Source organism: Hylaeus volcanicus, chromosome 3 (assembly GCF_026283585.1).
Source record: "Hylaeus volcanicus isolate JK05 chromosome 3, UHH_iyHylVolc1.0_haploid, whole genome shotgun sequence".
NCBI classification, from domain to species: domain Eukaryota; kingdom Metazoa; phylum Arthropoda; class Insecta; order Hymenoptera; family Colletidae; genus Hylaeus; species Hylaeus volcanicus.
The window spans coordinates 25,028,763-25,042,832 of NC_071978.1; the positions used below are offsets into that span (position 1 = coordinate 25,028,763).

Here is a 14,070-nt window from a genome sequence, read left to right on the forward strand (position 1 = left end):
TAGCAGAGTTTCCGCATGGAAGCCTTTTTTTTGCCTTCCGCGAGATTGTTTGCATGGGCGAGCTTTCGACGAGATCGTTGCTCGAGCTGTTTTACGAGCAGTTGTGCTGTCGTTCCAGCGCTCTTTTTTTTTTGAGCAGGCTCGATGAGTCGCGACCGGGTAACAATTTGTCAACGAATCAACGAGCCCAAACGTCTATCTTTTTTTCCAGCCCTTGGGGAAACGTTGACGCAACGAGGCAATTGCTCGGATACGTGGCTAGTTTGCATAGATAACGAGGGAGTAGAGTCGCGGGAGCGTGGGAATATTAGCTGAACAAGGATATCCCCTCGACTGTTGTTTCATTGGAAAAATAGTTTAGCCTCATTCGTTCGTTCGTTTATTTAAAGTGGGTAACTTATTATACAAAGTTATTGCACTACTGCTTACTTATTACTAGCTCGTTTCCAATCTTCTTATCATCGACTTACGTGACTCCTGCAGTGGTCCGGTGCTACTCAGACAAAACTACAGACAAGAGAAATAAGAAATGGCAGACAGTGTGGGGGGGGGGGATAACTGAGAAATGAAACAAATGAGAATAATGAGAATTACACGACTCCTGTATTGTTTTAATACTGTTTGCAGTATCTCTTACTTCTCATCTATTGGGGCCCGCTGGCCCCCCTCTAGCTCGGATACCTCGGGGTTGCTAAGCCCGTACTGTAGCTTTAAAAAAACACCGCTACAGCCCCTGAGGGCTAGTTTAGCCACGCAGCCCTAGAGGCTCGAACGTACCCAATGCTACTCCATAACTGCATCCTTAGGTGGATTCTACTTGGAAACCCACGTACCGCCACACTTTTCAGCAGAGAATATATAAAATCCTGTGCAACCGTAGAAGCCGAGCGCACATTCGTCGGCGCGTAGATGCAAATTCCGACGATAACATCTGTTCCCGCGGAACCTTAAAGTTTTACGCGCTCGTGTTTCGGCTGCGAGCTATTCTCGAACCCAAAACATTTTATCCTAATTCTTCTTTCGTTTCAACTGTAGTTCCGCGAATCTTTTACGCCTCCGACCGGCAGTCATCGTTTATCGTCGCGCGCGGAAAGCGAGCAGCGATTCGCAGCCGCGTCGTGATTTGCATCGAGAGGAGAAACGTTATCCGAGCGACTGCGAACCCCGCAACGCGAGAAGTAGTTTCATTAATCTAATGGATTTCGATACGCGAAACGGAGGGTCCCGAGTAACGCGAGCCCTCGAAGTAATCAAAGCGATGGAGAGAAAAGGCGCGGGAAGTTTAAAGCTCCGCAGTCGACGAGTTGACGCGCGGAAACAATAGCGACGAAAAAGGGAAAGGAGAAAAAAAATGATACAGCGAAACGAAAGATGAGAGATAAAACACGGACGTCGCTGTGGAAACGTTTATTCTTCCGAGTAGATTCTTCCGCAATTATTTAATTGCAAGGTTCCCAGGAACGGGTGGCGCCCGTGGAAAAGAAAGAGACGCTTTTAGCCAACACTGTCGCCCTTTTTACGCTACGCTTTTCACCAGATTTCCCGTCCGACGTGAAAAATTCACGCATCGGCGCGAGGCGGCCGCGCGACAAGAGCGCCGACGCTTGTTTTCTTTTCACCGGGCTGAAATTTTTAATTAGATGAAGGATGCCGCTATTAGCGGGGCGTTTAATTACGCGGAGGAGCCGAGTAGCGCCCGTGTTAAACGACTGTCCCACGCGATGGATATCCCGCGACCCTGGAGTAAACGTCCCAATCGTGCGTACTTTCTCTAACGTACAAAAATTGAATATAAATTATGCATGATAATCTTTGTAAATTCTTGAGTGCCGGTGTGACAAGCATGCATTTACACACAAGATTAAATTGATATTCGTTAAAGTGCAAACTACTTCGACAAAAAAAAAGAATCTCTCACGAAGTTATCAATAGCGATATTGAAAAACTGAATCGAGTATAAAGCGGTCCATAGGCGGTCAACAATATTGCGCAACATGGGTTGAACAATATTTTGACGGTGGCCCATGGACGGTCAATAATATTGACACACGTATGATCACACTGTTTTCCCCTCTGTGCAATATATTTTTAAAAGTTTGAATTTCGTACAATATATTGCACAAAGTCCAAATATTGAGCAACGATATTGACCGTCTATGAGCCGTTTAAATTGTGTATAATAATCTTTATAAACCTTACGAATGTATAGGATATTTCAATTCTTAAGGAGCCACTAAGAAAAAGTGTCGTTTATGAACCCCATGAATAATGATGTCGACTAAATTGAAAACGTCCACGTTTAAATTAGCGTCGGAATCAGACGTTCCTGGAAGATGGCGTTGAAAATGCCCCTAGAAAATGAAATTTTCCGAGCATCGCAAGGCCCCTCTCGCGCCAAGTGGGGCGTCCACGAGTAGACGGCATCGCGAGGTCTTTAATCGCGAGCTTTCAACGAGAAGAAAAGTACACCAAAGGAAACCCATAATTTCTGCCCGATGCCTTCCAAAGGACGCTGTAACGCGGGCGTCGCGTCGCGTCGCGACAGGTTCTCCCTCCGATCGTGAAATTAATTCAAAGATTCCCCGCGTCGTCTAGGTACCACGGAAAATTCTCGGATTACCTGCCGTTGGCCACGATAAACGCTTAATTACGAGAATAAACTGCGGCCCCGGCGGAGTCTCATCATCGTCCGAAATTAAACGCTAAATCAGATTTTAAAGCTCTTTCTCGGGACAGCCGCGACGCTCCACGCCCGAGGAGCCTTAATTGCGAGGATATTAAAATACACAGTCCGTCTGGTAAATAACTGGACCGAATTTTTCGTCCTGAGCCCGCGAACACCTAGTACGAATAATTCATTTCAACGAGAATTGATGGGGGTTTCAAAATTGAATAGATCGGCGTTGTATATCGTATTATACAAAATTATCAGGACGAATGATAGTCTAGAATAATTATTAACGAGTCAGTGAATAAATCTTCAATGAAAACGAAACCTAATTTTGAAGATTCTTGGGATTCTTAACACTTTCGAGTTTTCGAGAAGAAGCGCAGACTTGGACGCTAACAGAGATTCGGCTTTTTTTAGACAAGCCCAGTAAGGCTTCTGTAGCCAATCCTTCATTTTTTTTTCACGTAAACGATAAATTCGTGGACGTATGTGCGGCAATTTGGTAGAGGTTTGCGATACGGTGTGCGTGTACGGTACAAATCAGGCGTACCGTTCCCGGACGCTTCTCTCGACGCGTCGCGACGGCTGCTCGCGATCCAGCCTCCTGTCGAACCCTCCTGCTTGCTATTATGGTAGCCGAATCGTTCCCTCCGCGGCTCAATTCGCGAATTTTCCTGGTTGCCGTTTTAGTACGCGAGTCGCCTCCGCCGTGGCCAGTTTGGCTCGTCTTGGTGGTCGGACTAACCTATTCGTCGCGGTAATCGGATTAGTTCTTCGAACAAAAACGAGCTCCTGTTTCTCTCTGTGTGTTCAATCGAGACGTAAACCTTAATAAATATTTGTGAACGTAGGAGACTCTAAGATGTCTCTCAAACTTGAAACTTCTCGCTAGTAAATTTAATTTAAAAGAGACACAAGCATCGTCAAGAAGAAGTCCATCCATTTATAATACATTGTTTATTTTATTATTCTTCTTGGTAAGGGAAGTATTCCTTCCTCTTCATTCCGTGAGAAATAAAACGGCACAGTTTTCTCGGTGCGCGCAGTGAACAGCGCAGTTAAAGTGTCCAAGAGTCGTGTTGACCGCCTAGTTCCTCCGGAGGTACACCCAGAGCTCTTTCCTTTTATCTCAATGAGACTTTCAGTCGTTCTATCGGGGATCTCGCTAAAGATAAAGTTAAAGATTGTCCCAGCGAAGTAGCTCGATCAATTAAAGAGCAAGAAGTCCTCCGTACGGGTTCTCCAACGTTTGACACGGTCTCTTCGTTGCTGTCATACGGAAGACGACACCAGCGAACGAAGATCGAACGAGTCGGAGGAGCACGGTATCGCGCGGCATGGTACACTACGGATGCGCGAAAACCGACAGCGGTGGAGTCGAGTGCTTCGTCGAGTTCAGTGAGGGACATTTCTCGATACCGTTTTCCTTTTTGCTATTCCGTTTCATACAACGATAACCAGGGGGTGGGCATAGTCGTAAATAATGGAGGACGAGTTTTTGATAGTTCCATAATCGAGTGCTTTTTATTCTCAACTAGCTGCGACCCGCGTGAAATTATATTCCTATTTTATATATGCACCTGCATCCCGCGATGTCACCCATGTGAGATACAGTATTGTCTCGAAATAAGCAACTCGCTATCCTCTGCGACGTATACATCATACAGGAAACGTCCGTGCAAAATTTCAATTTTCTGGATTCAAGGGTCTAGGTTCCAGGGTAGCCTGGGAGTTGATATGTCACTGAATCAGGGATTTCATTCCTACATATATAGATAACTTGTTACGTCGCCCTTTAACGAACATTAATTAAGTTGAAAGGTGAAACACTTACGATACAGAAGAGTGACTCTCTCCTTAGGAATGTAAATACCGCATAAATTCTATCGCGATGATTCATCGAACTACGTTACCCCTTTAACCATGGCCGCCACGTTGGCTTACCAAGACGCCACATACGCAACGATATTTCGCGGAGCAATTTCGACGATAATTGCAAAGTGTGCGGGTTTGTAGCGTACAACCTGTGGCGCGACGCAGCTGCGTTGAATGGCAGCAACGGCTTTGTCACACGACTATCGTTATAACGGTTCGTACGACCCTTCGTAGAACAATGCGAACCATGGACGCGACGATTTATCATACCACGACTCGACACGACGAAGTGCAACGATAGTTATACCGACTCGTCGTACGTTGTTCCCTCGCCCCCCCTCCTTCCGCAGACATAACGACCTGTTGCTCGACGAATCTTCCCGAAAAGTAATAGGATAGAGTTGTCGAAGTTGGACCGCTTCGTAGTTAGAGATTTCTTCGACTGCGATAAGAATTCGATGGAGCGATCATTTAGAAGAATATCTCTAGGACTCGCAGCATCCGTCTAGCCTCGAGAATTCTCTCTGCACTTTGTCTTTATACAAACATCTCCTCCCGATCGATTCTCCAAAAGTTTAGTACGAAAATCCCTTTAATTCCTCGCGTACCTTTAAATCAATTTCGCAGCGACCTAATTAAACCCCAGAACTGCGAGCTTCCGGCACGTTTCAGCGATTCCGTCCCAGTGCCCGTCCAGGCGAAACAAACTCGCTGCGCGAGATTTCGAGCAGAGGCGAGAAATCGGCTGTCGGGTGGACGTAAGATGAAATTAATGAAAAAAGCTGTCGTCGAGGAACGGACGGATTACTTCTCCGACAGTAGTCGTTCCATTTCACGCGCAATTTACCGAGGACGGGCCGCGGTAAAAAGCCTTTGCATGATTGCTTTTGCGCGGGGAACGAACAAAAGCCACGGCTCGGCCGAGGGAAAGGAAATCGCTAAGCGTGCAACCAATGACAAATCGCTCCATCGAACGGTCGTTAATTACGCGCCGGTTTCGAAGGGATCGACTGTTTCGGAGAGCAATCTCGCTCGAGCCGTTTAATTTGATATATTTCCCATCGCTTCCCCGCTATTTCTGTTGCTCGATCGCGAAAATAGAGGAATCCAGGGTGGCCAGCTCCCAGATGCCGAGGGATCACAAGGTGGGCGCGATGACGAAGCTGGTGGAGGTCCTCGCTACCATCGGGTCCGTTCTGTTGGTGCTTGTCACGTTTCCGTTCTCTTTGTGCTTCACGTTCAAGGTCGTGCAGGAGTACGAGAGGGCTGTGGTCTTCAGGATGGGACGCTTGAAGGAGGGAGCTTATGGACCAGGTAAGGCTCGGGGCACTGTTTTTAACGAAAACCCGGTTCTGGACGTGGCTGCTGGAATTTTCGATACTTTTGTTGTTTGATAGTGTAAGAATTAGCTAGTCAGCGTTCGTGGGCGACACACGACCATTGTCTCTCTTTTGTTTAAAAACAATTAAGAGAGTGTCGCGTCATCGACAACCGGCGACGAACAGACAGTCGTTCGGCAGATTGAGCAGGAGTCGGTCGCAATAAAAGTCACATTAACTGGAATTTATGTTGATACCTATCCCAAAAACACGCCTCGCAATAGAATCGTAAGTGCTTGATAGAGCAATTCGTCGCTCATTTTCAACAGGAACGTTCTTCGTGATGCCCTGCGTGGACAGTTGCGTCCGTGTGGATTTGAGGACGGTATCCTTCGACGTCCCTCCCCAGGAAGTCCTCACCAAGGACTCCGTGACAGTGAGCGTCGATGCGGTGGTCTACTACCGCATAAAGGAGCCCCTGAACGCCGTCGTCAAGATAGCAAATTACAGGTAAGCCACGTTCCCCCATTTGAAGCTTCGACGCCGCGACCGCGTCGCGTTATAAATTCCCAAAAATTCCTTCCCCCTTCCACTATAGTCGGAGTAATCGCGTGCCTCGAGCAGACGATCTCATTTCGCTCCGTAGTGGCACGAAAAAAAATTGGCAGAAAAATAGAAGAAAAGGAAAGGAGGAAAAATGAGGTCGTTGGAATAGCTGGCCACCGTTCTCTCTCGATTTGAACGGAACGGGAAATACGACGCGGGGCGTCGCGACATCGTCGAGCAATTTTTTCGTGGCGCCGCCCCGTCGAATCGAAAGTTTGCTCGTCGGTCACGCGAACCGGAAATTCGTCGGAATTACGATGAAATTAGTCAGGATCGGGTAACGTTCAACTTAATGAAGCCAACAAGCTTTTCTCGAAAAACGGAAACGAACGTCTTTCGAGCGTTTCCTTTTTTTTTTTTGTCCCGTCTTCCATTCCGAACGTTGAATTAAGAAGGAACCAAGCATCGCGAGCGAAACGGCTCCCGACATTCTGGGGATACCGTGAATTAATTGGAATTCCTTGGCTGGAGGGTAAATTAACCTGGACACGATTTTCTGAAATTTTAATTAGGATCGCGGGTGTCGTATAGTTTCGAGAGACGACACCGTCTCGAGAGGGAATCAACGACGAGAAAAATACGAGCTACGGGTGGTCCTCGATGAATGACGAGAGCGTGGCGAAATTACTTGGTTAATTCGCAGGGTGCGTAGAGTCTCCGATTAATCGCACGAAAGTTACGCGTTCGATTCAGGAAGCCGAATCGGTTTCCGCTCGAACGATGCAAATTCCATTCGAATCGACGGGGAGTCCGTTTTCTCCTCGATTTTCGACGACTCGCTGGAAGACTGCCGTAAATTTTTCGTTCGCTTGCGGACTAACCGCGATATAACTGTATCTCTCGTGAAAACAGAGGACGTTGAAAATCGCTCGTCAAGAGTTGATGCAGCCGATTTTTACGGCATCCTTATTAACTTTTTTTTCTCCGACACGTACAGCCAGAAATTCTCCGCCACGGAAAAAAAGACAAACGAAAGAATGGCTGAGCGTAGAAAACGGCTGACACTGGATTTATCGTCTGCCTACTGAGAACGAGCCGGCCCCCGTTCTGGTCCCGTTAGGTGCGTTTTTAAGTCTCACACGTGACAGCTTCCATGGGTCGGCCGACGTTTAATTAACTAGAACGTGCCGCCTCGGTGTTCAATTATGGGAAATACGGCGGCGTAATTAAAGTTACACGAGTATTTATGCCGTCGGTCAAAAAATTCGGCAAGGTCCACGGGAGAAAGTAATTGCGATCTTTACGTTTCATTCTTCCCGCCTTGATGAAAAACTCGTCTTGCGAAGCGCGGGTTGCACGTTTCGACGTGACACGACGGAAATTAGATTGTTCCGCGGGAAACAACGCGTGGAAAGCATTAGTCACGCGGTAATATTGTTCGAGTCGTTTAAAGTCTTGCTGAAATAATGCTCGACGGGAATCGTCGAGTCTCAAGACCTTGGAAGAAAAAATATTTTCGAAACTTGGGGGATAAACTGGTTGCTAAGGGTGAGTTTTCAGTCTACTTCCAGTTCGCTAAAAAATTTTTTAAATTGACAAAATTACATCCGAATTCTGCTCTGATGATCGATCGATTTATGCATAATCGTTCCGAGTTAACCAATTTGCATAATTAACGCATATATGCGCGCAATTTACTTGGAAATTGAATTCAAATAAAATATTGCCGATAAGAGCGAATTTTCCACTTTTCCGTGTGATGCAAATGGGTTAATCAAAGTATACTCCATTCGAAAGAAAGTTCGATACGTAAATCTGTGAAACTCCACTTCTCCCTTAACCCTTTGCAGTCCAGACCTTCCGATTTCGGTACGGTTCTGTCGAGTCTCGCTCGACGTGCAGCGAAGGGTTAACAATATACACACGTGACCCGCGTAAACGTCACGGCATACAAGGTTGCAAGTATTATACTCCATTTCCTATAAAAGGACGTCTCGACGCAAACGTTGAAAAGCCCCACCGTCCGCGGTTCGGAAACGTGAACCATTAACTGCAAAACATACAGTAAAACGCACGTTACGAAAACAAAAAGCTTAGTTTCGACTCGACAAATAATGCGGGTTTCGGTAAACAAAGAGTCGAATCGGAGAACAAAGGGCACGGGGATACAGAGTTACGCGAATTATATTTCCCGATTGTAATCTTTTATCCGCATGGTATTGAATTCAGGGGATATAACAAACAAATGATTATTAGTTACTTGTTGAATTAAAGTCGAAAGTTACATGTAGGGCATGGAATATTTCACAATAAAGGAAAGGCAAATGTAGTTAAAATTAATTAAAATAAATTGGATACAGTAATCATTACTTTTAACAATTACTGTCCATGTAACTGCAATTACTTGAACACCATCGTTCGAATCACCAATAAAGAAAACTGACGACCCCACATTGGAGAAAATATTCTCCAATAAATTGATATACTTTCCATTCGTAATCGGTTATCAAAATAAAATATTCCCCGCTCTATTTCAGTCACTCGACTCGACTGCTGGCTGCCAGCACGCTGAGAACAGTCCTCGGGACGAGGAGTTTGGCCGAGATCCTGTCAGAGCGGGAGAACATCTCGCACACCATGCAGACGTCTTTGGACGAGGCCACGGATCCTTGGGGTGTTAAGGTTGAACGCGTCGAAATGTGAGTGCATTCAATCTTGATACGATTACCCGATACTCGAAAGGCAATGCGCGACAAATCACCCCGGTAGAGGCTCCTCTCTGCTCTTCAGCCGGGACCATCTTCTTGCAGATTTCATTAACGTGTTCCTCGCATTCAAAGCGTCGCGAACACATTGTGCGATAGGTTCCATTGCGTCGAATCAAGCCATGGCTGAAACACTATCTCCCATTCAACTTTCTATGTTCTACGTGTATTCTATCCCTTCTTCTTACTTTTCCTTCAAGTTTCTACTTCGCGTCGAGGACCGAGACACTGTACTTCGTTTGTGTACGTAGTAATATTTCTTGAAATATTGCATCTCGTTTATAATATTTCGATTGAGCGTATCATTTATCGCGTGCAACGGTATTCTAGGTATCTTTTCTCTAAATTTTACCCACCTCGCGCCAAGGAAAACGAAGAACGTAGGCGGCCAACACACAATCGAAAGTCGCTCGCTGGGAATAGGAAAACTATCGATCATCGCGAGACGATCGAATGTTTGATGTATATTGCACCGGTAAATATCATTCCTCGTGGAAAAGAGGTTATCGTCGGCGCGGTTACGTTGCGCCGAAAGTGTATTGCACTCCATTGAGCTTATTGGAAAGGATCCACGGTGAAATATAACCCCGATCGAGACGCGTCACGACGGTCTCTGTGGAATCATTCAAGCTCCGCTATTGTACACGATATTGCGGGAATTTTCCAAAATTCCCTGACACTGCTCTCGCTCTTCCACCCTCCGCGCGGTAATCGTTTCTTTCTCCGCTGTCGCGTTCCAATTTCGAATCGATCCACGAGACCGTATTATCGCCGAGGGGGAGCTCGTTCGAGTCCAATATGTGCTCGAGGATCGGAATTAATTCGACGTTTAAGTATCCTTTTGCTACAGACGAGACTCGGAGAAATTGACGTTTCATTTGAACGGGAGCTCGTATCGTAACTCGTTTGGGACGACACTCCGTTTTCGAGTGCTTCCAACTTGCTGGACGTCGATCTCTTACAATTAGAGGTAACACTCGACCGATGTATTTCTCGTCACGCGAGAGGAGGTACACCTTCGAACTCTGATACGCGCCAATCGATACCGTGGCGATGAAATATTCATCGATCAGACTATCCTTTTGTGCATGCAGTATCACGAAGTAGCCTCGGTACCGAGAAGTCATCGAAACGTATCACCTCAGAACGAGAATCAAGGCATACATCGAAACGACTAATTACAACAAATTTGTAAACGTTCTGACGAAAGGTTCGAAAATATTTTCATTTTCCTGGTGATAGATTGTAAGCTGCCGTCGATACGATCGAACGTGAACTGAATTCCAATGCGGGTAATTGCGAATAAACACACCCTTTAATAAACATGGTGTAAAACACCACCTGTAGACATAAAAACCGATACGAGTATAAATATAATGAAAACGTGACGCTGCCAAGCGTTACGAGCCAGAGTAACGCGTTGTTCGACGAGCGTGAACGCACGAGGGTGCACGCAAGTACGTGGAGGCGCATAAATGCGAGCGCTCGAGTGTGACATCGACTCCTCGATAGGCTATCCAAAAAATGAGAGCCCTTTCGGCTCGACGTGCAAGGACTTCGCGCGCCCTGATACCCAGACAGTCGTGTGGTTCTGAGACCGAAAAATAGCTCGAGTGATTTTCCAAGGAGGTTCTTTAAGGGGTGCGCCGAAGGGTGCATCAAAGGGACGTTCCCTGAAGGCTCCCTGTGAATGCTCCCTCGTCGTTTACATACGACCATCGTGTCCGGAGTTACAATTAAATTCTCTTTCATATCATATCGTATCATATCGTAGGATTTGAATTTATCGTAATGTGATATTATAGAACTTCGGATTATACAACATTCTTTGTTGTGTTTTGTTTTTGAGACGATTCACCGAACGAAATGAACTTGTATATATCATGGAAACTGCGATTTTTCTTTTAGGTAGCCACGAACGCGCAGCCACGTAGCGATTGGGAGCGGTAGTTAGGAGCGGGTATAGGCTCAGAGCGCTCAATATAATCTTACGTGTTTTTACGCGGATGTAATATCGTTTTTCTTAAAATAACATAGCTTATGCTACTTCAGAGAAAGCAAGGAAGCTACTGTTCAAATTTGGTTTTCGAAATTTTTGTGTACATACAAACAAACGCTGTCTCTTTATATAATAGCAAGATTAATTCTACCCTCATTTTCGATTACTGATATATTTGAACACCCGCCGCACAGGATTTAAAACGGAATTGAGAACGTGTCGAAAATGTGCACATTCGAAGTAGAACTATTTCAAACGATCAAACGAAACAGCGAAATGTTAATAACGAACGGCCGTGCGCGTTAGCACAGAGAATGTAGCAAATTGCAGAGTGCATTTTGGTGGCATACGTCGCGTAAAACAAATTTTTCCAACCTATTTTCGTCGCGGAACATTGTTCCCATCGCGATGCATTCGCGGAACTGTTGTAATTTTAAAACGAACGTTTTATCTTTGACAACCGAATCAAATCGAAAATGTACATGTACAATTTAGAAAATCACTCGCATGTGGAAGTTGCTTTCTACGAAGCATGGAGTTCATGCAACATTTCACTATTACGTTATATTTCTTTACTCGAATGGTAAAATTTCTATCTGTTCGGAAATATTCTGTTAGTTTCGACAAATAACGGATAAATGATTATCGATCCTCCGTCAGGAGTTGGAAATTTTCACGTAACACGGTTTGGGAAACGCTGGCGTGAAACATCCGCGCTCGTCGCGTATTTGGGTCAGCGTTCGCTGCGTGTCTTGTCGCTTAAAAAATGGCCAACGCCTACCGAATGGGGGAAACGTAAAAAGCGGAGGAAGTAGAGTTTTATTCCGGCCGAGTGCAACTGGCTCAAGGAAGCCGCGCTTTTTGCATCAACTTAAAGCCACCCTTGAATGTACGGCACGCCGCTACACGAAGGAAAACGAGAACGCGGAACGCTTGGCTCTCGCCGCTGTCGCGCATAACTTACACCGAAAATCTAGACATTTTTTAACCGGCCGTATCCGTATTCGAAAGTTGACCAAAAGTATTTCGTGACGTTAAATGCCCGCAACAGTTTCACTGTGGAAGGTTTACGGTGGTTTACGGTGAAAGGATTTAGCTACTTTTCAAATCATACAAAATATATACGAATATGGACGAATGCCACTATCTAAATTGTTTAATTAAGGGTTTGTGTGTCTAATGTGCCTCTACACTAAATTCGACTTCTGAAGAATCGTTTGATACATTATAAGAAAAAATATGTGTCAAGTTTCGAACCTGTGCATTCGACCCTCTCGTTTCCATTTTCGTCAAAGTGTTTAAGCGCTGAGTGCAGCCCAAAGGCATTAACTTTTTACGAGGTCAGCGCTTCAGTTCTTCGGAAACAGACTGTAGGTTAACTGTCTAAACGCATCAGCCGAGAGAACTCGTCCCGGCGACGAATTCGAAACTATCGCTCGTGGAACCGTATTCTTCCCTCCGAAAACTGGGCCATCGAAGAGCCAACGTAAAACAACCGAAGAATCTTCTTTATTCCAGTCGCGTTCCCATAACTGCCCCGGGGAACTTGGACTCTTCGCCGTAACTCGAAACTACCCTCGAATACGCTTCCACGCTTTTATGTATTGAACGTTTCATAACGCGTGGCATCCGATTCCCTCAAACAGTTCATACGATTGTGTGTCCAAGTTGTCGCATCCGAGCTAACTTTGCGTTTCGGCAATCCTACTTCCGAATCTCGCTTTTAGTTTACCCTTTACCGCAGAGTTGACCTCACTGTTACGTCAAGTATTACTCTGTTTAATTTTTTTTTTATGTTGGAAAATTTCTTTTCTCGAATGGCAATTGTAGAATCACTGTCTTTCTTCGCTTTAATATTCTTCACTTTTCTATATTCTCTTGCAAATTGTTCGTGAGGTCATTCAACAAGTCGTCATAGGTCAGGTGCGGATGCTTGGCCCCTATTAGAAAAGCGCTATTAAACATTCCGCATTGAAAATTGTTGCATCCGTTTCATGAGGTCCCGCGAGTCTTCTCCAGCCTTCTAGTTGTACTGTTACTGCGCAAGGCTTTTACTACCATGTTTGAACGACTTCTTGTCGTATCGTATCGTATTTGTACCTCGAATTTCATCTTCGATACTTCGGTATATTTTCATTAGCATCCCTAATCGATCTCTAAGCAGCGAACGTTAAAATTAGTCGTGTCTCGTGGAACACCCTGTAGGCGTGTAGACGGGTAGACACAGAGGCAGGTACACGGAACGAAAGGTAACGGATGTCCCTGATTTAGAAAGGACGTTCGACTTCCGGTGCAGCTGCAACGAGCCATGGCCACGGAGGCGGAAGCTACACGGGAGGCACGAGCAAAAGTGATTGCGGCGGAAGGAGAGATGTTGGCTTCCCGTGCTCTGAAAGAGGCCAGCGACGTCATTTCCATGAGTCCAGCAGCCCTTCAGGTACGCTCCACATTGTCTCTACAGTGAAACGTCTGAAATATTCTTCATTTTCCACGCGGCGGCGACGAAACTACATACTCTCTTCCATAGGGGTCATCCACGTAACGACTTATCGTCAAATAATCCCTACGACTATTTCTAATACTAGCATTTCAACTGTAAATTAATCTGCAACTTAAAACCAAGTCCAAAGTGCGTAATGAAATAACAAAATCACTTTCTCAATGGGTTATCTTCTTCCTCGACGAAGACAATCCAAGTTAATCGACGCTCAAGGCGAGACTATTCGACGATTCATCGCCACGAGAAATGGTTACATCTGACTCCTGTATCGTCGAGATAAATCTCTGGAAATCGGGTAATTATTCCAAGTTCATTGCGTCGCTGGTAAACTTCTAAAATCGTTCGCCTCGTCTCGCCTTGCGCTTTGAAAACTTTTCAATTGCGCCCGCCCCTCT

At 45.5% G+C, this 14,070-nt stretch overlaps 1 protein-coding gene across 13 annotated transcripts in view; it reads left to right on the forward strand.

Annotated features, from left to right (window-relative positions):
* The window catches only part of LOC128874008 (band 7 protein AGAP004871-like), a 249,293-nt gene that overhangs the window by 231,950 nt on the left and 3,273 nt on the right, over positions 1-14,070 (forward strand). For 10 of the 13 annotated variants that reach the window (XM_054118206.1, XM_054118204.1, XM_054118203.1 and 7 more), the window contains 4 exons: positions 5,648-5,860; positions 6,195-6,375; positions 8,949-9,110; positions 13,447-13,612. In XM_054118206.1, coding sequence (XP_053974181.1) covers positions 5,674-5,860; positions 6,195-6,375; positions 8,949-9,110; positions 13,447-13,612 — 696 coding nt within the window. In that variant the 5' untranslated portion in view covers positions 5,648-5,673. Of the gene's footprint in view, positions 1-3,379; positions 4,070-5,647; positions 5,861-6,194; positions 6,376-8,948; positions 9,111-13,446; positions 13,613-14,070 lie in introns of those variants that run through there. The other 3 variants (XM_054118202.1, XM_054118211.1, XM_054118213.1) reach the window with 3 other exon arrangements.